The 25699-nt window shown below is 39.3% G+C and overlaps 2 protein-coding genes across 4 annotated transcripts; one reads left to right on the top strand and one right to left on the bottom strand.

The window, feature by feature from the left end:
- Positions 1 to 1574: 1574 nt before the first annotated feature.
- Positions 1575 to 10599, bottom strand: LOC117940705 (very-long-chain (3R)-3-hydroxyacyl-CoA dehydratase-like). Of its 3 annotated transcripts, XR_004655826.1 has the most exons (12): positions 10336 to 10599; positions 8659 to 8704; positions 8402 to 8475; positions 7552 to 7716; positions 6148 to 6199; positions 5889 to 5999; positions 4483 to 4610; positions 3001 to 3113; positions 2805 to 2911; positions 2564 to 2695; positions 1674 to 1847; positions 1575 to 1643 (listed from the first exon to the last, which is right to left on the bottom strand). XR_004655826.1 is itself a non-coding variant. In XM_034865911.1 (11 exons), exons 1-11 carry the CDS (start codon positions 10414 to 10416, stop codon positions 1771 to 1773), a joined length of 1086 nt encoding a protein of 361 aa, XP_034721802.1. In that variant the 5' UTR covers positions 10417 to 10599; the 3' UTR covers positions 1581 to 1770. The 3 variants fall into 3 exon arrangements, 2 of the variants coding, with proteins under 2 accessions (XP_034721802.1, XP_034721876.1); XM_034865911.1 differs by having other exon boundaries at positions 1581 to 1847; XM_034865985.1 differs by having other exon boundaries at positions 1581 to 1847; positions 6148 to 6196.
- Positions 10600 to 12001: 1402 nt separating this feature from the next.
- slc22a18 (solute carrier family 22 member 18) lies at positions 12002 to 21066 on the top strand. Its single transcript, XM_034865107.1, has 10 exons — positions 12002 to 12502; positions 13992 to 14089; positions 14205 to 14350; positions 14701 to 14833; positions 15624 to 15736; positions 18422 to 18532; positions 18902 to 19002; positions 19124 to 19225; positions 19456 to 19576; positions 20636 to 21066. The coding sequence occupies exons 1-10, from the start codon at positions 12344 to 12346 to the stop codon at positions 20815 to 20817; spliced, it is 1266 nt and encodes a 421-aa protein (XP_034720998.1). The 5' UTR covers positions 12002 to 12343; the 3' UTR covers positions 20818 to 21066.
- Positions 21067 to 25699: the final 4633 nt, after the last annotated feature.

Genomic DNA, 25699 nt, shown 5'->3' with positions numbered 1-25699 from the left:
TGTCCTTTAACGAGTTAAAAGCATTTCAAATCAAAAAGCCAGTTAAAATCTTTTTATGAAGCCTTTTGTCCTGACCCTCCATTTCTGTCCTTCTTTACACTTTCTCCTATTCTGCTGTTTGTACTTTTTCAGCACATAGGTACACAAAATACTACACGGAAATGGCAACAATCAATCCTTCCTCAAATACGTGTCCATCCGACATCCCCTCTCAAATGGCGGAGCCTTTTAACAGGTCAAACTTCCCAGGAAGTGAAAGAATAGAGATCTTTCTGCGTCAGCTAGCGAATGCATCCCTGCCTTTCTTCAATGAAGAGAGCGAGCTGTGAAGTCTGATGGCTAAACCTCTTAACTTAAGATATTTTCCCTTTGCTGTAAAGCATAACATCATAGTTTTGTATTTTAAAAAAAATCACATTACATGATTCATTATGTATCATTCACAATTAACAACTCTAAAATTTGTCCCTCTTGCAGCTTTCAAGAAAAACAGTTACACAAAAAACATTTGTATGTCATTAGGTAATAGGCAAACGTGTGTGTTGTTACTAGTAAAACCTATGTAAAGGCCAGTAAGAAGAATAGTGTAAGCAGATATAAATATTGCTTTTTACATTAATTTGCATGGCTTTATTAATCAAAGCAATGAATGACAAAGCTCAATGCACCTTAGTTAAGAGCCAAAGTCTTTTCATCCAAAGGCATCTGAAATAACCTGTATCATTTCAAGAACCATGAAAGTGGTGTTTTAGTTTATCAATTACATCGCTGCAGACAGATTTTTTTAAGAATCTACAAGTTCAGTTCCCTACAACTTGCAGAGACGTGAAACTAGCTTGAGATTGTAGCCTCTATTACAAGAAGGAACAATTTTCAAACACTCTCTAAAATAAATTCCCACATTTGAGAAACAAAACAAGCATTTGTTTACAGGCTTTTCAGATGATAACACCCAGATGAAAATAAGCAAACCTAGACATCAGGGAGATAAACATATTCATTTGCAGATTCTAAAGTAATGCAGAAAAGTTCTACACTCCCAGAGACTGAAGCGTCCTTAAACACACCAACGGAGAGAGTATCAAAACTGCATTGGCTTTCAATCGCATTAAGACACAACAACAATGTAACAAATATAAAGGTTAAATCAACAGGCTGTGAAGGATCTGATTTGTAAATATTGGGTTAAAGACCATTAAAACACGTTTTGAAAAGCAGTTGAGGGTAACAATATTAGTTTTGAACAAACAAGGTATAAATAAAGCAAAAATGGCTGATCTGTTGCAGTTTGTACACAGAATGTTATTCCTAAACCACGTCATTTTGAACTCTAAAACAAATTACGCCTATACGTTCATAAATTAAACACTTCTCTCGTTACTCTAACAAGGAAATCCATGGAAAAATACGTAAAATATTTCTGTCCTAACCAAACTTTAGACAGTGACCGCAGACACGGAGAAAGATCATAATAATCATGGACATTATTAAGAGAATAAACATGGTAGTAGTGAAGCACTGGATAAACCCGGTACAGTGTTTTAATGAGATGTCCGTTCTAAAGTAAAGTCGTTGAGAAGTTTAACCGTTCACACGGAGGAATAAGGTAACCAGTACTCCATTATCAGGTCTGTGTGTGTGTGTGTGTGTGTGTGTGTGTGTGTGTGTGTGTGAATATGATAAAAAGAAAATTAGAGGAAAAGAAAACAGCTGCTTTATCTTTGAGTGGACGGCAGTTCAGGGCGTGTGGAAAAGAAAAGTGCTGGTGAGTTAGTGGACTTTCCTTTTCCTCGAGCGGTATCGTCTCCTCCTCTGCTTGTACAGGTGGCGGAAATTGATGAAGAGTCCTGGGGAAGAGAAGAAACCTTGTCACCATTAATTTGATACACTAGTTTATCTCGGTCTCATTGGATGGATACACAAACCTTCTTTTTTTGTCAGAGCAGACAAACACACAAAAAGCCTTGTTTGCACAGCATTACACAATTAATTCATTAATACATCCACAGCATTTTCAGAGACATGTTTGCACAGGACTATAGTGAAAATCCAATAAAATCAGTTTATGATTTGACAAAGTAAAACCTAAGAAGCATACACTTGGTAGCGTGCGATTGCAAAAAAAACAAAAAACATACTTTATTGGGTTTTCCAATGCTGGCCAGTGTTTCAGATTTTCTGTCTAATTCTTTTTTTTTTTTTTACATTTCAGGCAGGCATTAACTTCCATTCAAATAATTACACTACGGAAATAAAAGGGCAAAGAACCTGAGCATGCTTGGCTTTGGTAAAGTAATCCATAACAGTGAACATCGTGGGCCCTATCTTGCAGCCAGCACGGCCCAGGGCCAGACGCAAGACCGCCCAGGGCCCACGTCGTTTAAACAGCTAAATGTACCTGCACCCATCTTTACAACCACGTAGCAGCGTGAGAGTAACGAAAAGGTAAACTGACTCAACATTATCAAGGCCTGTAGGTGTAATGTTGGGTTTTGGTTGGCTGTTTTGTTCAGATGTAGAAGGTGAGTGAGAGAGGATGGCCGTGTGTTAGTGGATGTCTCACCCAGGAACATGAGGACCAGGTAGAGCTGCAGAGTGTAGGAGAAACTTATAGAGTGTCCCAGCAGCGCAGGAAGGCGAAGGCTGAACAGACGCGTTTCATCAAAGATGGGCAGGGACTGGATCACAGCCACCGCTGGAAACATGCACAGTACAAACTGTCAGCAATGACTAACATGTGTACCCCTTATACTTTCCCCCGACTTTTCTTTATGCCACTATTTCCCAGTAAAGTAGTCACTAACCTTCAGCCACAGTCCCCAGCGGGTACAGAGGGATCCAGAGGCTGTATCTCAGCCATGTTAACAGCTTCCACTCTGTGCTGATACAGGCCAGCATGTAGAATGGGTACCTGATATGGAGAAGGAAGGAGCTGATGTTACAAAAGGCTACAACACATGTTCACCAGAGATGGGGGGGTGGAAGGTGATCTGAGCAGACCTGAAGATCTCAATGGTGCTCCACAGGTAGAAGACAAAGAAGACAACAGGTTTGTTCTGCATCTCTTCCAGACTGCCAAAGACAACAAACAGAATGACGTTTCTCCCTGTCACCTGCAACATCACAGAGCACAAAGAAGAGAGATCTCAGATTAACCATGCTAGAGTTTAGATGAACTCCAATCCTAATGCTACAGCATACGGTTTGATGATAATCCAACAGTTTAAGGGAAAACCCTTTCCTGTTTCAACAAGAGAATACACATGTGCACAATGCAACAGCTATGTAAAGTAATGGTTTTCAGACTTTGTGGAAGAACATGACTGGCCTGCAGAGAGCCCTGACCTCAACCCCATCCAACACCTTTAAGGGGCCAGTAACCTCCATTGGAACTGCTTGTCGGATGGTCGCACAGGCAAAGCGAAACGATTGAACAATCTCAAAGTCGCTTTTAAAGAATTTTAAATACATCATTTCTGTCACTTATCATGTTTGTAACTGAGTGCAACACTACGAATGCTTTCCAAGTCTGAAAGTAGGGCTGCATAATTAATCGCAATTTTATTGTAACCGAAATATGGACTAGCGCAATATCCAAGTCACTGGAGGGCGCAACATTTGTTAAAGGCAAAATATGTGTCAAACCGTTCTGAATGAAGTATCGTGGTGCTGCAGAGACGTCAAAGGCCTAAAAATCCTATTCTACAGACTAAAAAAAACATCCTCGCAAAAATCACCCTGTAATCATTTAATTTCTTTTAATTTTCAATAACTCAAAATGATCAATCCCTCCAATATCGTGAATCATAGCGCAATATCAGTCAAAATAATCGCAATTGGATATTTTCTTCATATCATGCAGCCCTGCCTGAAAGCAGAGATTTGACTGGAAGCGTAAATACACATTTAAGCCTGTGAGACGTGAGGTTGCATGGATTGGCAGGAGTCTGAATGGGATCAAATCCCTGCAGCCAGCTTCCAACATCAGATGGAAAGCCTGAAACCTGAAGAGTGGAGGCTGCTTTATCAGCAGATTAGTCTATATACACGGAGTTCCCCTTCCGGGATGCCTAAAAGTCGACCGGATGTCCGTTACTTTCCGCTTTCTTTGTGCTGGAATTTTAAATTCTGGTGGATTTATGAGGACTTGGTTAACTGCTCCTCAGATCTCTGCAGGGTAAATCCAGACAGCTAGCTAGACTTTCTGTCCAATGTGAGTTTTCTCTCACACGACTAAAACAACTTTTAACCGTCCACCTGTTCCACCAAAACAAGTTCCTTCCCAAGGCTATTATGCAGCGGCGCATAGCAATATGACACTATCAGCAGATTAATGCCCATGGTTTCGGAGTGAGATGTTTAACCGTCCACATACTTTTGGCAACAGTGCGTATGTGAATACATCTTTTACAGTAAATATTTTTTGTTTTGATCATAAAGCTTTAAATCCCACTGCAATAAGTGACTGTCTCCATGTATTACCTGTAGCATAGCAGGGAGAAATCCTGTCTTAACCAGACCCAACAAGGGATTAACGACCTCGAGCACGGCCATCATCTGACAGAAATACATCATATCAGCCGTGGTGTGGAAAGTATCATAGAACGAATCTGTGGCAAACAAAAACAAGACATAATTAAACAGCACATTGCATGAGCCACTATCCATAATCCTCGTCATTTGCAAAACAAATCCCTGCTGTGTTGTGTTGCTGTTTCAATTCAAATGAGCTCATCTGTGAATAGCTGCTCACAAACAAAAACACAGACCTCTCCTCTCTCTCTCTCTCGCTCTCTCTCTCTCTGTGTTTTATTTGACCTCCTGCTTATTTTATTTTACTGCACGGTTGTGCTAATTATTTTCCCCCTTACCCAGAAACTGCTAATTATTTTATTTATTCGTTAGTCTATCAAATTTAAAAGCTGTTAAAGGAGTACAATTGTTTGTTTTTGTTCCTGTTTTTTTTATTCCATCCCTGTACAGTCTGTTAATTCTGCTTGTAATTAGATGTTTCACAAGTCTTTGTCCTCCCTTTTATCATGTGATGTACTAAATAAAACCCAAGAACAATACAACTGACATTAAGGAGACTAAAATTAAATGTGATGTGCTATTTAAACAAACCAAAGTTATGCCCAACTAATTTGTAATAACAAACGCGAACAGTAAAATCATTCCCGCAACTGTTCAATGAAGGAATACTACTGACACTGGCTAAGCTGTTGGCTTGTTTACAACCTGTCTGATACAGTTTCTTGCCCCTTTGGACTTGGTTTTGGCAATATTGATGTGCTCCCAGACCTCAACAGTTAACTTGGTGAGAACAAAACCATGGCTGTTAGAATTTACAACCCAAACTACGAAAGTAAGACTGAAGCTGAAGTAAACTGGAATTATGCATTAAAACGCCACAATTTTTTCGGGGGCAAACACATTGTTTTATAGCTCCAGCACACACAAAAATGCCCATGACATTTTTCGTTTGTTTGTGCAGGACAACTTTATAATGTGTTGGCAATTAAATGACTGCACTCCAACCTTTATCTTACTGATGACACTCTGGTTTTGACCCACTTTGGCCCACTTGTTGGCTTCTTTAAAACTTGTTTTAAAAAATTGTTGTCAGTAGTAAGAGAAGCAATGCAGATACTGTGCATTTAGAGCCACCATTTATAGTGCAACTATAACTATACTAACTCTAATAGTTTGGTGAGACAACACCTAAGGCACGAGGACCAACTTTATTTAATTACATGACAAGTATTATTTACTTTGGCCAGTCAGATTTATTCTCTACAAGTGACTTTGCCTTTCTGTGGCAGATTACCTGGATATTGATGTCACTTCACTGACTCAGTGTTGTTGTTTTGTTTTTGTTTTTTACAAACCTTGACCAAGAATGAAGAGTCGAACCGTCATGTTGACAAAGATCCAGGAGAATCCCAAGAACTGCACCAGGTTGTACATAAACAAGTAGCCTTTCTTCAGCCCGAGGTATGCTGAGGGACAGAAAAAAATAACTCAAACGGGCTGATGCTAACTCCTCCTACAGGACATGTTACACATGTTAACATCAATGACAGCTCGTATCAGAAACATTTCTGAGAGTTTTTGATGTTTGCAGGTGAAGAGCTTAGCGGGACTCACGGTCTTTACGAACTCTCGACTCCACACTTATCTTGTTTATTTTCTCCTCCTCCTGAAAGAAATCACGTCAACAGAATCTCACTGCAATGACCAAACATGTTGATCATTGTGTTTCATTTTTACAGTATAGCAATCTTCACTTGTTTTAATATAGTGAATGTAAATTATGAACTCTCAAAACATTACCGGAATACATTTACACACAGAAGTGTGCATTTACAAACTAGTGCAGTCTGTAGAGCAATAAGGGACATTCACACAGTGTAACATTATAAAGTTTTGTTTTTTATTTAACTGCTAACTTGAAATAAGAAAAGCCGTAAGAAAGGGTATTGATCCCATGGAAATATCTAAGATAATTAAAGTGTCTACAAAATAACCAAAATAACAACTTCTGAGGATTTAATCAACAAAATATGAAGAGGCAAAACTGAAAAACAATCACAAACAAAAAACAGAAGAGAAGGATTGAAATAATCAAAGCAAGAAGTAGGCCTGGTAACTATTGCATGCTCGGTTATTGCTACAAACGTTTTGGTTTGGAAAACATCTTTGTCCACCTGCTACAAGCCAAACAGAGAGGATCAGATGATGGAATGACTTCTTCACTACTTTTTTCTGTCTTTGAAATTTGATATGTTGTTGTAAATGAGGGGCCACCCGTCCATGACATCTCGAGTATACATTAAAGTTGAATGAATTAAATGACTTTATGGGAAATAAATGTTGATCTTCTAATTTGATTGATTCTAAAACTGATTGCATAGCTTTCCAGTTATAATTGCCATGTTTTCTTCTCCAATGGTTTGGTCGTTATGTCACCTGCCCACCTGTGTGTAAGTGCTCATTAGAGGCTAGAAAGGGAATCACAGGCGAGGGGAGGTAGGAACCTGGATCTGGAAGCCACAAAGTCTTTCAAGCTCAGCTGTGAGAGAGTTATCTTTTTAGATCTCGTCTGCTTGTTTTTTGGTGTGTACAATACATTTATATGATAATGGATTAACCGTATGACGATGGCGGACCTCATTTTTTTTTCACCAGCAAGAGTTGGAAACGGCATCAAATTCCCTCCAGTGACATTTTTTGTGGACAGATTGCCACTACAACACCTATCCCAAGCTATGCCAGACCAGAATGAGAAATGCACATTTTTGCAGGCATGAGGAGAAAAACTGCGTAAAAATTAGCTTTACCCAGACCTCTTTTTTATCTTGACTGCACCAAGTGTTCTAACAGACTATAATAATCCCACAAAACCTGTTTGCACAAACAAAGACTACATTTGGTTGCCTCCACAACAGACTCAAGCCAGATTTGCATTAGCAGTCTATCTTAACCCTTTCCCGTGGTATACAAAATGTTACTCTCATCAGAGTGGTTATTTGTTATTTTCCAAATTCCTACCTTAGCCTGAAGCTCCATCTCTGCGTCGGACTCGTCCAGCCAGCGATCAAAATCTGGAGCCAAAAACAGAGGCTTCTTTTCCTGCAGTGTCAGCCGGTCCCACCAGCGCTCCTCCTGCTTCTTGATCTTGATGTCCACCTGACGCTGGGTGGACTTATGGTTGATCTGAGAACAAAGTATTAGAAAATGTATATGAGGTGCTTTTTTTTTATTTTTTTACTTTGACAAAAAAGGGAAATGACAATGTGAGTAGCTGTTTTGTGAACAGTTTGTTATTTTGCACCCGAAAAGAAACTATGTTGCAGTTCTTGATTGATTGATATCTTTTATTTGAAGAATGTAATTGAAAAAATCTGAAAAAAACAGTTGAACAACAAAATAAAACTCCATTATTTCCAGTACTTAAAAAACTATTTACACATGCAAAAAGGAGTAGGAAGAAGTAAAACTTATTTACTCCTACTGCTTTATACATATATGATAGAAATTATTTAAAAATTTGTGACGAATATGATTAAAATGTGGATTTTTCATCTGAATAGCAAAAGGGAAATTATATGAAAAGTGTTATTGTGCATAAGTTTGTTTTGGCAGAATATGTTAAAAACTAAACAAATAATATGGTTTATGTTTATTGCGTTTTAAAGCACCCATATTATTCTCATTTTCAGGTTCATAATTGTATTTTGAGGTTGTACAAGAATAGGTTTACATGGTTTCATTTTTCAAAAAACACAATTTTTTGTTGTTGTTGTACTGCACATTGCTGCCGATCCTGTTTTGACCATCTGTGTTTAGGTCTTTGTTTTAGCTACAGGTGAGATATACCAGATGAATAAAAGATGAATACCTCAGGTCTAACAGGTTCCAGGAACTCCAAACTGAACTTGTATTCATTATCTCCTTTAGCTCCATGGCCCTGTGCTGTGGGACAATAAGATTATATTGTTATATTATAACAATATTAAGCGTTACAATGTGTTTCATTCAGAAATTGCTATCATGACAGATGTCATAAATAATCTTTGTGGAATATTTAAGAATGTTTCACTTCAAAACTGTCTTGAAATGTTTTCCCTCTTTACATGCACCAATGAAAATACTAACCTCTGAACTGAAGTGTGTTGTTTTCTTGCAGGCTGATGTCAAGATCCTAAAAAACACAAAAGGCAGCCATCACAAACAACCCGACGCTGACGCTCACAATGTAAATTAAAGAATAAGTCTGGTAATATTCGATAATTTCTTAGTGTCAACAAAAGAAATGTTATGTGTTAGTCTCTCAATACTTAGTAACATTCTTTCCCTTTCTGTCGCACTAAACCCAAAGCCCATTGGTTCCTGCTGGAGGAGTAAATCTGAGAGACTGGGCTCATATTTGTGCAGTGTTCAAATTCAACTTTTTGTATCACCAGCCAAATGGCTAGCGCATGGTTCAAATTTGATGAGCCACTCAATAGATTACCATTGTGTTTTGGGGCTGGTGAGTGTAGCAAATCGACCATCCATTTACATATTTTACCAGCATTTGGATAGTAGATGGTGCTAATTTGGAACCACGTTTGTTGTATTTTGAAAGTCTCAACCACAGTTTGTGTCACATTGGTGTAGTGGAGCTGAGAAAAAAGGATTTATCCCATAATGTTTAATGTTGTAATGTTGTAATTTTTTATTAAAATGGATTTGTCAAAAAGTTGGTATTGAAAAAAGTATCGTTCAGAAACCGGTGTCAAAATTCTGGTAACGGTATTGGCATCAGTAATAAAAAAAATAAACAATACCCAGCCCTCAACGTGACAGGTGTTCTTCTATCAGCCTGTTTCAGTTCTCCTAAGAGGCTTCAATGAGATCCAAAACAACAATTAAAGGCCATGCATCTTTTATAAGACATTTGCCTAACAGATGCAGGGCGAGATGGAGAGATAGGGAACCTGTATTTCATGTTACTAATGCAAACACACGGTTGGCAGAATTAAATGGTTAGATACTCAGTGATGAGGTGAAGACAACCCACCCAAACTGACTAATATTTTAGATAATTCTGAATACAGGGTTTGACTGGCTTGAACAAATCATTAAACATCTTAGTGTATTTTGAAGTTGAGCAGGGCTTGGTATCCTGGACTGGACAATATTTAATGGAATATTATGGTATATGATTTTACATTTAAAACACATTGATACCGTTAAATTAAAATAAGACTGATCTGATAATATCAGAAGTATTTGGTTAATAGTAACTACGGAGTATAGTTATCTACAAAATAAGGAAGTCAAATTGTCATTTCATCTGTTATTCTCCATTAAGTCATTAATGTTTTATAAAGTTAACTTGGACTACAACTTTTTTTACAACATTATTAAACAGAAATTCACAAGAACACATGCAGACTATAGTCATTAAAAGTTAGCTAGCGTTTTATGACTAAGATATGACAAATTAAACCCATAACGTTACCCGTTAAAGTTATATAGGCAATATATTTTGTGAACACATGACAAATGTTTATTAGTAGTTTTCTTCTGGACATCACAAATAAACGTTAGAGGTCATGTAGCCATTTTATTAACGTTACTGAACATCATCACTTAAGCTAGCTAACGTTAACGGTTATGCTAACCGTAGCGCTACAGCAACGTTACGTTACACCCGCCACAGCATTTACATCATAACGTTTAAAGGCATTTAAACACATTCGTCCTTGAGCAGCAAACGGCATGTTTTTTGGGGAGTTAAAGCTGAAAGCAGCTAGTTGGATGATGTCGTCCTAACGTTAACGTTACCTTTGTATCGCTCAGTTCAACTCGGAGGAGAATCTCTCCGTGCCGCTGAGCCCAGTACACATGAGGAGTGAGAATCTGCATTGTCACTCTGTGGTATCTGCTATCTATATGCCATAAAAATGATAAAACTATAACTTAAAGGAATGAACCGATATCCTCATCTGACAGCCAGTTGAGTTCTGAAAACACTCCCCACACACACATACACACAAAAGAGGCATGAAACAGAGGGGATAGGCTATCACACCGAAACATACTTCCGGGATGCAAGTCCTCCCCCCAAATTGAAAACGTTTTGTTTCTTCCAAGGATGGTGACGGCATGTCCCGCCCTACTCTGACTGACTATATGATTTATTGGTTTACCCCGACATTCTTACCCTAACCTCAACCAATCCAACTCATTTTACACAAACCTGACCAACCGCACCAACCAAGGCGCCATGTACTAGCCAATCAGAAGGGGAGTAGGGCGGGTCATGTCTTCCTGGTAGCTCGTTAACTAAGACTAAATCCTGGATCGCAGTCATCGCACCCATACCGTCTCGGTACCACTGATCAGATCCTCACTTATATTTATATATATTTATTTATTTATGACAGCTAAAGACTGACTGTAAAGGAACTTTCTAATAAATATGGTTCCCCACTATGCCTTCACCATCCTAGGAAAATAAATTGGCTTCCGGGAGGAGGTTGCTCACGGACTTCAAAATAAGATTGTTTTCCTCGCTCAAAAAGGTTACATTCTGGTTCTATATACAAAGGTTTATTCTGTATATTACCACTGTATGACTGTGCATTTACTGCTTTTTGCACTTCTAAATACGTTTAACTGCGTTTTCTTGTTTAGCAAAAATATGTGTTGGTATTCATATCTCACTCCCGTTGGGGATCCTGTTCATGCCCCCCCTGTATATTGTGGTTTTCGGTTATGTTGGCAGCAGTGGATTATCTATAGTTTCACCTCGCTCCTCCTCCTACTCATGCTGGGCAACAAAATGCATTTATTATCCATAAGCCATTTAATAAGGACAGTACAGATCATTATTTATGTGTGTAGATTTGCTTGATGCCCTTATTTTGGTGTGAATCACACACACTAAGATATTATAAAATTACTGGCCCAAAAAAGAATGCCATGGCAAGTTTTTGGGTCCAGATCATAGACTGGATATTAATATTTACAGACTATGGTCCAGATGTTACCATGCATATTGGAATTGTCATCTGTAGTATCAGCGGTTTCTACCACAAGAGGGCGTAAGAAACTACTGCCTTTTGTTAAGCATACATTGTGATAATTTCCACTTCAATCAACTCAAAATAACATTGAGGCATGGGATTATACTGATCCAATGTCCTTGCAACTAGGCGACATGTTGGCAAAGTACATTTTCAATACAGTTTACATGCATCACATTTCCAGAAGTAGGATCTATATCACTGGCATATTCGGCATGTGTACTTTTACTTTTGATACTTTGAGCACATTTTTAATATAGGGTACGTTTTTGACAACTATTATTTTTTCTTAAAATTGTGGTATTGCTACTTTCACCATGTAACATATGTGAATACTTGGAGGATACTTACTTTCGAGTACTGCAACAAAAAAACGTTTGACCTTATTTGGTTTAATCCATATAAGTGAGAAAACCGAAAAGTACGATTACAGTAGGATTTATTGAATGCATCACTGTAGAAAACTTCCCAATTTTCGGGCCACGGGACTTTATTTAAAGACGTGTATGTTCGTTAACATAAACAAACATTTGAAAATACTTTTTCGTAACTAGCTAACGTTTACCCTATCGCCTTCCGGTCGCCTCTCTGTTCAGTTCCAAGGTACAACTAACAGGTTACAGATAGCTAGATGATGTGAGAGTTCACCGAGTCAAAGGGGATTTGACTGGACAATAACAGCTCGAGCGTTTCGCAGGTTGGTTCCCGCCGGCAGCTCCACTCTCTGCGGTAACATTAAACGTGTGTTTTCTACAAGAAGCAAAATGAGTCGAAGAGGAGAAACAACCGAAACCTCCAGAGCTTCAGCTCCCATCCAGGCTAACGTTACTGACCAACCGAAAAGGAGGAAAATCATTCACGTCGTTTACCTCATCGCTGCTTTGGATATCACATGGATGTTTTTACAGTTTTCTGTCACCCCTGTAAGTATTTCTGTAATGGCCAAGCAGGAAGCTAAGATTTCCGTGCCTGTCGTGAACGTAAGAACGCGTCACTGATTGTTGTTGACAAATGAACTTGGTTTATGTTAAGTTTAAAAGTGATTATGTGTATTATATGAAACTTTAACAGTAGTTGTCTTTGTTAAAATTCCACTAATTTACAGCAGCTCCTTCCTCAGTTGGGGGCAGTTCCTTCAAAACCACATTTCAAAATACTTCATTGCAAGTAAAAGTCCTGCATTCACAAACGGGCTTAAATAAATGTGCATACGTATAATCAGCAACATGTACTTGCATTGTCTAAATCTAAAGTTCTCATTATTGCAGTCAGATTGACTTTTTGCACTCCTGGTTAGATGCTTAACTGCTTTAGTAAAACTTATTTCCTATACTGGTATTCATCTCACTGCTGGTGGGGATCCTGTCCCTGTCCCCCAGGTTGGAAACCACTGTGCAAAAGCTGGGTTCATCAGCAGCAAAGTCATTATTTAAAATTGGAATAGCTTCAATAAGGCACAGTTACCTCCTCTAAGTGGTACTAAAATTAAGTATTCAGATACATACTATTTATTTAGTTACTTTCCCGTTTCCACCTTCGTTTTTAAGCCATGAGCCACACCCAGAATGCAGACTATGCCAGAACTGCTTGCCTGGGTACATTGGTCAATGAAGATCCAGGGACTTGGATGAACTGGACAAATCCAGGGGGTTTATTGTTTTAGGTAGACTGTTGTACAGTCTTGTGACCACTATTACCTTTGGACTAGAGGCTGCAAGGTAATGTGGCATAAATTGAAATCATAAGACACAATGTAATGACGTAACCAGAGAAACAAAAGCTGAATCCCAGTGCAGTACACATAAACCAATTATACATGGGCTACACGCTAAGGTTTATCTTTCTATTCTCTAAAATAAAATCCATCTGTGACCGTGAAGTTGACTGCAGAGGGTGAGGGAGAAAATTAATTTTCGCCAGCTGCCAAATGCCTCCAGCACACTTCCATCACCACTGCCCCCCCCTTCCTCAAAAATAGCTAAAAGACTTCTGATAACACTAATTAACGATTAATGCAATGTTAGGTGTAATTAATTGTTAATCACGTGCCAGCTCCTGTAATTGTTTCCCTCTAAATAAACAATAACAGCTGGATGCTTTTGTATCGCTATCTTCCATCGCATGACATGGCATGACATGACGTGACATGACATGGCATGACATGACATGGCATGACATGACGTGACAAGACATGACATGACATGACGTGAATGTAATACACATGATATCCAGAAAAAAAAACAATGGTCACCCAAATAAAGTCAGTTTGGATGTGATTGACAGGTAGAGGTGGAATGCTCACCTGGCAGGAATCTAATCTAATTTTTGTAGATAATACCTGCTCAACGCATGTTAACATGCTACACATGATTGTGTGAATTAAATATGTGTTTCATTTATGTGTCTGTCTAGTATTTGGCGAGGAAACTTGGCTTTGACACCTTGTGGTTGGGTTATTTACAAACCATGGTCGGTGTAATCCAGCTGGTTGGGGGTCCTATGTTTGGAAGGTAAGAGCAACATATAAAAGTATCTCTTATAGCTACAGTTCCAGACCTGGGGGTACACTGTTTGTGTGTGGCAGAAAACAAACTTGTGGTTTGTGGGTTTTGTTGTTGTGTGCAGGTTTGCAGATATCTTCGGAGCGCGAGCAGCTCTGTCTCTGGCGTGTTCTGGAACCGTCGTTTTCTTTCTGCTGCTGGCCGTAGCGGAGAGTCCTGCCATGCTCTTCATCCACAAACTCCCCACAGTCTTCATGCATGTTCTACCTGGTAATCCCCAGTCCTCTGCAATCCTGCTGCTCACTCAGTTCAACATTTTCAACTTCAAACCTAGATAGTAATTAAATCGAGATTAAGCACTCGTTATTTATTTTTGGTTAAACTAAGTCTGCAGAGACTACTAGGGACAGGGTTAAGAGCAGAAACATAGGGGAACAAAGTCATAATATTACTGGTGAAAACAGGATTTAGTTGATTCTGGAAATACATTTACCTTTTTTCTCTCATTATTTAGAATTTATTATCAAAATCTCATCCCCCACATTTGTTTTTTATTCATAATCCGAAAAATGGATGCAGTTTTACTTGCTTTTATTTTGTCCCCCTTCTCCTGTCTGCAGCATCTCAGATGGTCGTTGCAGACCTTTCAGAACCTGAAAAACGGGCTGACGCTTTATCCAAACTAGGTCTATGTTTTGGCGTCGGTATGATAGCTGGCTCCACGTTGGGCGGCCATCTTAACACACGCTATGGGTGAGTTTCATTGTATGTGTGTACTATGAGTTTACATCCTGTCATTTACTGAAGGGTGTAGAGGTGGATGGGGTTTTTATCAGGCTGTCAGGGTTTAAAAAGTCCCATTGATAATGACAGGTGGCTGTTTTTTTGAGCACTTGGATACATTGCATTAGTTCCAGGGATCATTATGGTGAGAAACATCCAGTCACCAAGGTTTAAGGGTTGGTTACCCAAGTTAAGAACAACTTTGGCTGCTCCCGAAGTGTCAGTGATTGCAATAGATCACTAACATTTGGATAACAAATCCAATTGCGGGCAGTGAGATTTTCAAATGCACGCTTGGTGCCGCCCCTCAAGTTGGGCGACTTTCATTGCTCTATGCCAGACCCTTAATCTTTTGGATTTGGGTCTGGATTTCCAGGCTAACATCCTGCTCCCCCTGTTGCTACATTATTGTAGCAACTATTTGCCATGTGTGTGGAGAGGTGTGCAACTGTACTTCTCTATATCTCTATATATGTACTGAGATTTGTGAATGTGTACCGGACATGTGCAAGTGTGTAATAGAATTTGTGTGTGTGTGCATTACATTTGTACTAAATGTGTTGTAAAAATATCCAAGTATTCAGATTTGTAAATTTGTAGCCAAATCTGAAAATGCAGGCAGTACATATTATTGGTTAAAAAGAGTATTTTGCTCAAACAGCGATTTAAAGAGTAAATGTACAGTATATATTATATCTATTACCCTTAAAATGTCCAAAATATTTGTCCACCTAACTCTCTTTTACTTTGTATTTCTCAGGGAGACATTTACTGCAAGTTTTGGTGCTGTGGGGAGTGCCTTCAGTTTACTTTTGGTTTTAAAGTTTATCCCCAAAACTACCAAAACTCAAGCTCCAACAACCAACACAGACAGTAAGACACACTTCCGTCTTCTAAACCTAACAGTAATGTTCTCAGATGTTTGGGAATTTGTATACAATACTGATATTTTCAGGCTCATGGCACACAGGCATTGGGAAGTAGGAGATAAAGTCCTACCAAAATCACATTCCTCATACCTTTTTGCTGGAAAAAATAATGTTGGATGTTTTTTAGAATTTATTTAGAATATTTTTACATTGTTAACATGAAGAAAAAAAGGTATTGTCTCGTTACAGTAAAAACAGAAAGGTATATGTTATGACTACCAATTTTCCTTATTTTTTTAAATTGTTAGAATTTTTTTGTCCATTATTTTGACATGGCAGGTGTACTACAATATCCATGAGCCTCAGCCACTGTTGCAATGGAGAATACTATAGGCTGAGGTTTGATCATTGGCTACGTGGATAAAATGTGGCACCACAGTTACCGAATACATACAAATATTGATCCAGAATCTAAAAGTAAACTATAGTGGAGCGCGTAGAACAGAAGTTTAAGCTCTGTGATTGGATGTTCCTTGCTGTAATGCACCTTGGGACTTGTAGTTAACAACAATGTTTGTTTTTTGTACATAGATTTCAAATTTTATGAAAGGATGTTTTCTAGTGTGTGTTTGTGTGTGTGTGTGTGTGTCCAAGAATAGAACGCCCTGCTCAGCTGTAGAATGTTTGTGTTCTTTATCGCATCACATTCTGTTGGAATGTTATGTCATAATTTGGGTCTTTTTCCAATGCACAGGTGACAAGAGAGTAACACTTTACATTTCAAATGTCAGTGAACCCAGAGTGAGTCTGTAGAAAATCAACAAGAAAGATGGCGAGCTTTCAGAAAGGTGACGTTGATAATAAGAATTTGCATAAGTCAGGCCCCATGTCAGCTTATCACCATTATGTCCTGTCATCAATCCTTCCCGATGCTGAGCGGGAATATCTCCGCACGAAGAACAAAAACAAAGTCCTGGAGAAGGAAAACGAGGTCTTCAGGAAGAAAGTTGACTCTTTAATGACCTACGCTGAGCTGTTTAAGGCAGAGCGCCAAAAACTCCAGAAGGTGATCAAGAACAGAGACCACCAGTGGACCCAACTGTTGCAGTGCAAGAATGAATTGTCGGTGTTGGGTAAGAAGATGACGATCAAGGAAACTGACATGAGGCGGCTGCACAAGCAGACTCAGGCCCAAAAGGAGGAGCTGGAGTCCACAAAGGTGGCGCTGCAGTCGGTAAAGCAGGGTGCTGTCACCCAGAGGGCCGAGCAGCTTCACCTGAAGGAACAACTGGACCAGGTGATCAAAGAGCGAGACGGCCTGAATGACATGCTGCTGCGCTGCAAAAATGAATCCTCCGAGTTGCGTGACAAGATCAGCAACCATCAATCGAGCATGAACAAGAGGGCCAGTCAGTGCAAAGAGCAGATGAAGCAAATCCATCTCCTCAAGCTGGAGAACCAGACACTTCAGAAGGAAAGGGGCATCATAGACGGCGATGCAGAGGTCCAGAGGCAGGAGCTCCGAAAGTGTGAGGAAGAGCTAAACACACAGAAGGAGAAGCTCAAAGAGAGCAAAAGGTTACGCGCTTTTGAGGATCAAATAGGGAAAAAAATACTAATAGTCCAACAAAAACCGTGCACGCGCAAAAAACCCAGCCCTGAGGTGCCTCTCCAGAAGGTTGAGTCCTTACAGAAAAAACTCCTCGCCCAGACTGAAGAGCTGAGGAAAACCCAGAAGCGGTGTGAGGAGCTGCTGGAAAAACTGACAAAGGTAGCGGCGAAGTTCCTGCAGTGCCAGGTGACGGTCAGAGACCAGAAAGAAAGGCTCAAGGCAGTAACAGCAGACAGGGACATGTATAGAAGTCAGACTGAAAAAGTGGCGATTGAATTGGCTGACATAAAAAAGGGCCACCGCAGTGAAAAACAGCGCAGCAGAGCAGCCAAGAGGATAAAGAAAGTCAAGCTGCCAACTGGAGACAGACTAAAGGTGTCCCATCCCCCCCCAGTCACCAGTAAAGTCCAGATGCAGTCCGAATTAAGCATTGTAGGGACAAAACTTTAAATGTGCTCTTGGAGCTTTCCAGCCGTCCTAGGAGACTTTGTCTCTTCCAAGGGTTTTTCTCGTCTTCTCAGGGAGCTTGGGCTGGGTCTTTGTCCATCAAGAAATTTATATATAAAAATAAACCGACTCAACTTAATACTGGTCTAGTTATTTGTGGTTCTTGTTGGTTTAACAGTGTAAATTTGACATGCACGGTTTGAATTTAATTTAAAAAAAATATCCCCATAGATGATGAATCTTTATTTGTAAAATAATGTAATATGTGTAAAATAATAAGAGTTATACACAGCAGTTCATCTACAGTACATTTTTGTTTGCAGCGATAGACAACAATACATTGTGTTTAAAATTATAATTTTTTAATTTTGTTACAAGAAATCAAGCATGCTGGTTGGAGAAGAGAGGGTTTTTCAGTTAGTTTAGTTTTAGAGTTTGTCTTAAAGGGAAAAGTTGTTATTTTATATGAAAAAACACCTGCTTTAAATAAGAATGAGCTGCACTGTTGCTTGTGTACCTCTTAAATCCTACTGTAGGGTTTGCAAATTTGAGTTAGAGATTATGTAATCTGGCAGATATCAGGCTGTTTGTACATCAGTTTTGGGTCTTTTATTCTTGAATTTACTACAGGTGGAAACAAAAGCAAGTCAGTATTCAACCTGGGAGAGATCACAAGACTGATGAAGTTCCCAGGTGTAAAGCGGACTTTCGTTGTGAAGATAGTTGCAGGTTTGCCATCAGGTAAGAGTTCATCTGAGAAGACGTGTGATAAAAGATACAGGACTGATTTACTTAAACATATTTATCACTTTCCATTTCAACTCTTTTAAACATAACTCAACAAATTGTGTCAGCCTGATGCGTGACCTCCCACTTCATTTTCATAATTATTTATTAATACTGAGTATTTGGTTATGTCTGAAAAACTGTTTCTTTAAGACTACGTGTTTAGAGGCCACTGTTATAAATCCGAAAGGAACATGTAAGAAACATAACATAAGTAAAAATGGTCTATTCAGTCTGGGTTCAGAGGAGTTACATTCAAACAACTATGGACATTTTTAAGAATCACTCAAATCAAATGAAACAATTGCTCTTCTCTTCCCTCAGGCATATTTCAAGTGATGTTCTCAATCATTGCAATGGACTTCTTCAAGCTGCAACCTGAGCAGAATGGCTATCTGATGGCTTATTTTGGCATAGCCTCAATGGTAAGAGTCACACAGACTGAAATACAAGACAGGCTGATTGGGATTTCAGTGACTTACGTGTGTTTCGAAGGCTGCAGCTGATGATATCAGACTGTAAGATAAAACCCGGATGTGTGTTCAGGTTGTTCAGGGAGGAGTGATCGGTCGGCTGACAGCGAGATACTCGGAGAACTCGCTGCTGCTTCTGTCCATCGGAGTTTCTTCTTTGGTGGGACTGGCTCAGGTACACACAACAACACACACACTAGACCTGGGGAGTATTTAAAGTACATTATATGTTTATTAAATCTAATGTATTGTTTGCAGGGATAGACAACAATACATTGGGTGTTATAAACATGTTCATGGCAATCAACCGAATAGTCGAAGGCGTCCTTAAGGATTGGCATTGTTTATAATGAAAATACTCCTCAGTTTGGATACTTTCATTTAGTTCTTTCTTTCTTTCTGCAGGCTTACATGCAGAATGTGTTCCAGTTCAGCCTGATCGTTATCCCGATGGTGTTTTCTCTCAGTTTGTTTAATGTCCTCACAGACAGCATGCTCACCAAGAGCGTCCCGTCCTCCGACACAGGTGAAGTCATCCTGCTTTTCTGCTTAAACAACATTCACAGCAACCACACAACGTTTGTCTGGCAATGTGAGACTGCATCTGATTTAAACAAAAGGAGGGAAAGAAGTGCAACCTTACAAAATTAAAATGGTTGTGTTGTGGGCATTTCCAGCATGTTTGCTAAATGCTGCGCATGTGTTGTCAAATTAATGAAGATGTTTTAATTTTTTTGCTATCAGAATATGTTATCTAAACAAATAAGCAAAAATGCCAAGCATTGGTCTAGATGACAATTTGCAGAAAAGTACAATACACATACCAACGAAGGCACAGTGCACCTTTTCCGCAATCCTTCCAAATGTTTCACTCCAAAACAAAGAGGAAATACTGGAAGGAGGGAGACACAACAAAAACACAACAGCAAGAATAATGTTTGCAGCTCACAAACACGACACACAGACCAACACACACACACACAAACAAACAAACAAGAGGCATTAACAGGGAGACCGGCATAAAACAAAAGGGACCAAACACACACACACACACACACAGATAGAAGCGAGTAGGCTGTAGCACAATTCTATTGTATGGATTTCAAGGATTCAGCAATGCTGAGCCAAGTGTCCAAAGTCTTTCCTGGCGCTCCATATGAGTGCTTCATATATATGAAATCCAAAAAGGAAAGGGAACATGTACTAATAGACGAGTCATGAGGTGGTTTCCAACGGGTTGCAATCATTCTCCTGGCCGTTGTAAGTCCAGCAAAAATGGCACGTTTTGGAGTGTTAGAGACCTGATGGGCTGACAGATCATTCAGAATCAAAACATTGACAGTAACAGGTGCAGTATCATTAATCAGGACAATTAAGATGTTTTTTGATTTGCTTGTGTTTTGTCCATTTGCATGTTTCTTTTGTTGAGTTGCAGTGCGTTTGGCCCTATTGGCCGGCATACCAACCAAAACAGACAAGAATCTGAAAACTAAAGGCTCAACTCATATCAGAAAATGACAATTATCTGACTTCAAAATGCAGATCATTAAATTGTTTATTAAACCCACTTTCCTCTTGCAACCAGGCACGATGATGGGACTGTGTGCATCTGTCCAATCTCTGCTTCGCACAGTCGGGCCGACTGCTGGTGGCTTCCTGTACGTGAACTACGGCATTTCGTCTATAGGTTTAATGCAGTTTGTTGTGAATATCGCTGTGTTTGTGCACCTGCTGCAGCGTCACCTCAACAAGACAGTTTCTAAATAAGCTTTTTTAATATATTTAACTCGTACAAAACCTAATAGAGGAGGTGGAAATTCAATGTTTGTTTTGGGAACAATCAATGTTCTACAGGTGCATATATTTAAAGCACTTTTCCACAGTTGTTTATACGATGAGATTAACTCAAGTGTTTCTATTTCTTCATTTTTGGGATTTTGTACTAGTTCATTTTGTAGTGGAGATTCAGTACTGAACCACTAGATGACAGCAAACCCTCCATTTTACCTGATAGTGCTTTTAGACAGACATTGAGATTTTATTAAACATCATCAAGAATTAAATTAAATATAAGACCAATTGAACATAGTACTATCAGAACCATTTTTAATGAAAGTTTATTTTCCCATTTGTCCTATTGTCTTGTATTAAACCTTGAAAAAAAAATTGTATAAATGTATTTATTTTTGTACATTACATTCTGTAATAAAGTATTATGTACATTAATTAATTTAAAGGCAGTGGTGTATTTCAGACATCTCTTTTCATTAAGTCACTTTATCTTAAACTAAACACAAATCTGACACCTAAAGTTAGCTACTAGTCCCTTTGCATATTTAACATTAAAAACATGTCATAAGCTTTTCAAATACAACACATTGCTAAAAATCAAACTGGTGGTTCGCCAGATTTTTTGGCTCCCAACTCTGGACAATAACATCCTGTCACATTTCAGATGTTTCTGAGTTGTTGTGCAGTTACACCAAAGAGAGATTTCCTCTCTTAAGTTCTCAGATCCTTTCATTTAAATAACTGTTTTAGGCCCAAAGTGATAAAATCACCCAGTATGTCACAAATAATCCAAATGCTAGCAGAACCCTTTTCTTCTTTCTTCTCCCATTAATCATCTGGCCTGCTCAGATTGGTTTTGTGACTCTTTTAAGGGTCCAGACCCCTAGATTGGGAACCACTGGACTAAACTACCTGTAGTTAAGTGAACGAGATCTTGATAAAATATAAAGTTGATGAACTATCTCCAGCAACAGTGAAATGCTAATTAATGATTGATGCAATAATAATCTAATAATGTATCAGTAACATTACATTACATTCTACTCAAGTAGGATTTTATATGCAGGACCTTTTAGATAGTTGTGTTTGTACTTTTACGTAAATAAAGAATCTGAATATTTCTACCACTGGTCGGCGCACACAGTAAACAATGCAAATATGTTTTGGATCAGATATTAAATCATCAGTGCAAAAAAACAAATGACATACTGTATCTCAGTGCCACGCTGCAGGGTGTTTAAATTATGTCATAAAATCTGCAGCAGGTGTTTTCATTGTTTCTACAAAATGTGTTTGAAATACTATGTCCAATCCGGGTTAAATATGATCTTATTTTCACAGTAGGGGGTCTGTGGTGTTACGGAGTTATCATGGACCAGGCTACATCTCTAACAGATGCCACTGGTGTTATTTCTTTGCCAATTTGTGTATTTTTATTTAATTCCATTGTTTTCTTCAAGGTCTTTAGGAGACAATATGAAACATAGAATCCGGCCATATCACATAGATCTTTTAGGTTGTTTTTTTCCTGCAAAAAGAAGGCATTTCAAACAACATTTTAATATCTCTTAAACATTTAACTAATAAATGTAGGATACAAAGGCAGAGACATTGTGGGTTCTAATTTTAGTTCCACGATGCTTTTAGAAATAAAACTGCTAACTATAACCAAGATATATCACTGAATTGTTGAAAACTGCATTTTCACTTGCAGTAAGCGAACCGATGCTTTAGTTAATCTTAAAGTGCCCATACTATGAAAATACTATGGGTGTTATTTTGTATCTCTGGTGCTTCCACACGCATACAAACTGGAAAAAATACTATCCATGCTGTTTTGAGTGAAACTGTTTCTGAATATCCCCTGCCTTCAGTCTCCGGCGGAGCTGTTCAAAATCTGCACGTCACTAGCCGAGAAGAGGTGGCTTACCGTAGCACATGCTAGCGCTAGCATGCTCCCTCGTACTCAATGGGAAAACACTGCTACAAACCGCACTAGTTCACCATAATCAACAACAGAACTACTCACATGTCCCTGTTCTGCAGGTCCTGTATGTGTATCCCAGCTAATCCTGCCTTGTACTGACCAAAGTAGGAAAAACAGTAGCTAGCTAATGTTATTATTAGCTAGCTAGTACACATGTGCGACTCCCAGCAAAGTTAGTATAGAAGTGAGATGTCTCACTCTGTAGCTAAAACAGAGAGCTCAACACACAGGGTGAAAAGTGGAGCTGCAGCAAGGTACAACAAAAATATGGTGTTTTCTTTGAAAATGAAACCATGTAAACCTGTTAAGGGACAACCTCAAAACACAATTATGAACTTGAAAATGAGCATAATATGAGTTGCATTCATATGAAGAGTGAAAACTCGTTCAAGGACAGTGGTTCAGGGAAATGAACTAGAAGAAAATATTTTATTTCTGCACAGCCTTCAAATGTCAAGTTCTTTTTAATTCAAATTCTGTTTAGGCAGACTGCACCTTTAATGTGAACAGTGGCAATCCTATCACTTGAGCCTAATCCCACAGGTACGCTCCCTCATTTCTCGCTGAGTCGTCTCATTGCCAATTGCTGCTCTGCATGTATAAAAAATGGCTGTAATCAGGCTTACGTGGCTGTGTTTTGTTGCTTGATTGCTTGCTTGCATGGCTACATAAATGTGTTAATGTATTACTGTTCTGATGTCTTGCTGCATGGCTTCTTGAGAAGGCTTTTTGTTGTTGTTGCTGTTGCTGTCTTTATGGTGTCTTGTTGTCTTCTGTCAGTAAATTTAAACCCGTAATGTCTGTCTCCTTCTTGTTGCTCTGGTCTCAGAACATCTCGCTAAAGGACTACAGTTCAAAATTAAAACTGGCACATTTACAGAATGTTAATTAATGTGCATTGTCCTTAAATAAATATAAACGAAATGAAATGTTTTCTGCACAAACACACATTTGATGTACAGTGTCACAATATCCGTGGCGGTGCAGCTCCGTTAACCTTTTACATTTGTCTCGTAAAAAATAAGCCACTTGCTCTTGAATCTTCTACCCTGTGTCTCTCTATCTGACTCATAGAGACTCAAAGGAACTGTAGATGGATTTGAAGGGTGTCACTGTATCTGTGGACCCAGGGGGGCGGCCCTGACCACTGGAGGCAGTGCCTTGTTACACTTGGCCATTTGAGTCAGGGGGTGCCGGGACAATGCTGCTGTTAACACTCCTGACGGGGACCTTTGGGTTCTCTGAAAGTTTAATGTGACTCTGCGAGCGACCTGCGCTCACTGAGGTCAGAGATGAGCGCGGCCAGGCATCGGTCCAAGGTTTCCCTGTGTTGGTGCATTGGAAACTGAATGCCAGCGGTGGAGGGGGGCAGCATGTCCTGGGCTTGTTTTGTCCCCTCTGGCATTGATAATGAGGCATCCGTCTCCACCTGCCACATGGGGAGAGGAGGCTCACTGTCTCACTTAAAAAGAGCACAGGTTACCTATCTGATTTGTCCAAGGCAGGCCAGGGACATGATCTGAAGCTGAGGAGCCTTCAGCCTAAATGTTTTATACCACTACTTCCTTATTTGTTTGTGCTGCACCACACGGAGCTCCTTATCAGAAACTTTGTCTCGTTAGGTTTATCTTAAATACTAAGCTCCAAATCAACTAAACATGAGCCACTCAAATTGTGTTAATTACCATGTTATTAGTATTCCCCAAGAAATTTTGACTTCTTGTACTGAGCCTAAAGACAAATTACTTAGTTATTGTAATTTTTCATGAAACACAATTTTTGTGACATTGTGCCGATTCTGGTACACAACAAATCTGACGTGCATGTGACAGCAGCTCATCCCCCCTGTCGTCCTCTACGGTGGACCTTGTGGAGCTCGTGGAGTTGGCCACGGGAGCGAAAGGTGATCTTAGGGGTTTTTTGTCTTGGTGTAATCAGACAGCGACATCATCAATCATGAGAGGGTGAATTACAGCGGGTTACAATGGGTGATAAGATAATGAGCGGGGCCTCAGCAAACTAGTGAGGGACAGCTCGAGTTCCCGTCCTGATTACATGGCAGCAACCTGACTTGCTGCAAACCTCTTTGAGGATGCTGGCTGCACAAATCCAAGATGAAGGAAAATACTTTCTTCTTCACTTCTTTCTAGTTTACTGTTTACTACTCAGAGTGCTTTTACATTTTTCACACACATTCATACACGGTCTTTGGCGGCCATATATGGTACCACCTGCTAATAAGATACACATTTGCACAACGCTGGTGCAGCATTGAGGGCAATTTTGGGTTCAGTGTCTTGCCCAAGGACACTTTTGACACTTTGAAATTACGTATCTTGCCTCACACAAGTTACGTCATCTTGCGTGGTGCTCAGCTTGCTCGCTAGCCAGCTAGCTTAGCTAGCTTAGTTAGCTAAGTTCTGTTTCACAACACATGTAACGTTATTGTGTTTTATCCACCGTCTTTTTACCAGCCGGGAAGCATAAAACGAGCAAGACCCACTGTTCCTGGGAGTAACATTACATCCTGGTACCAAACACACATCGTAGCTTTAGCAAGACGTCACGTATGCGACTTTGGGGTAAGTAGTTCTTTCATTTACGTATTTTTACAGTCTTTTACTAAAACAGTTTTACGACAAACTGGGACTTGCAAAATTGTCTTATAGGCTTTATTCAATTGTAATCCAAAAATAATTTGTCTTTCTGCATTGTACATATTTCTTTCAAAATAAGGTGCCAGGGTGGTCCACCGGAAGGGGAGGGACTCTCTATTGAAGTAACTTTGATCTGTTATCAGTATACATGTCTCCAGCCTGCAGGTGAGACTGCACATGTGGAGAAACCACAGGCTGTGTGATGAATCACAAG

This window comes from Etheostoma cragini, chromosome 1, assembly GCF_013103735.1.
Source record: "Etheostoma cragini isolate CJK2018 chromosome 1, CSU_Ecrag_1.0, whole genome shotgun sequence".
Classification (NCBI taxonomy): domain Eukaryota; kingdom Metazoa; phylum Chordata; class Actinopteri; order Perciformes; family Percidae; genus Etheostoma; species Etheostoma cragini.
This window is presented reverse-complemented; position numbering and strand designations above follow the sequence as displayed.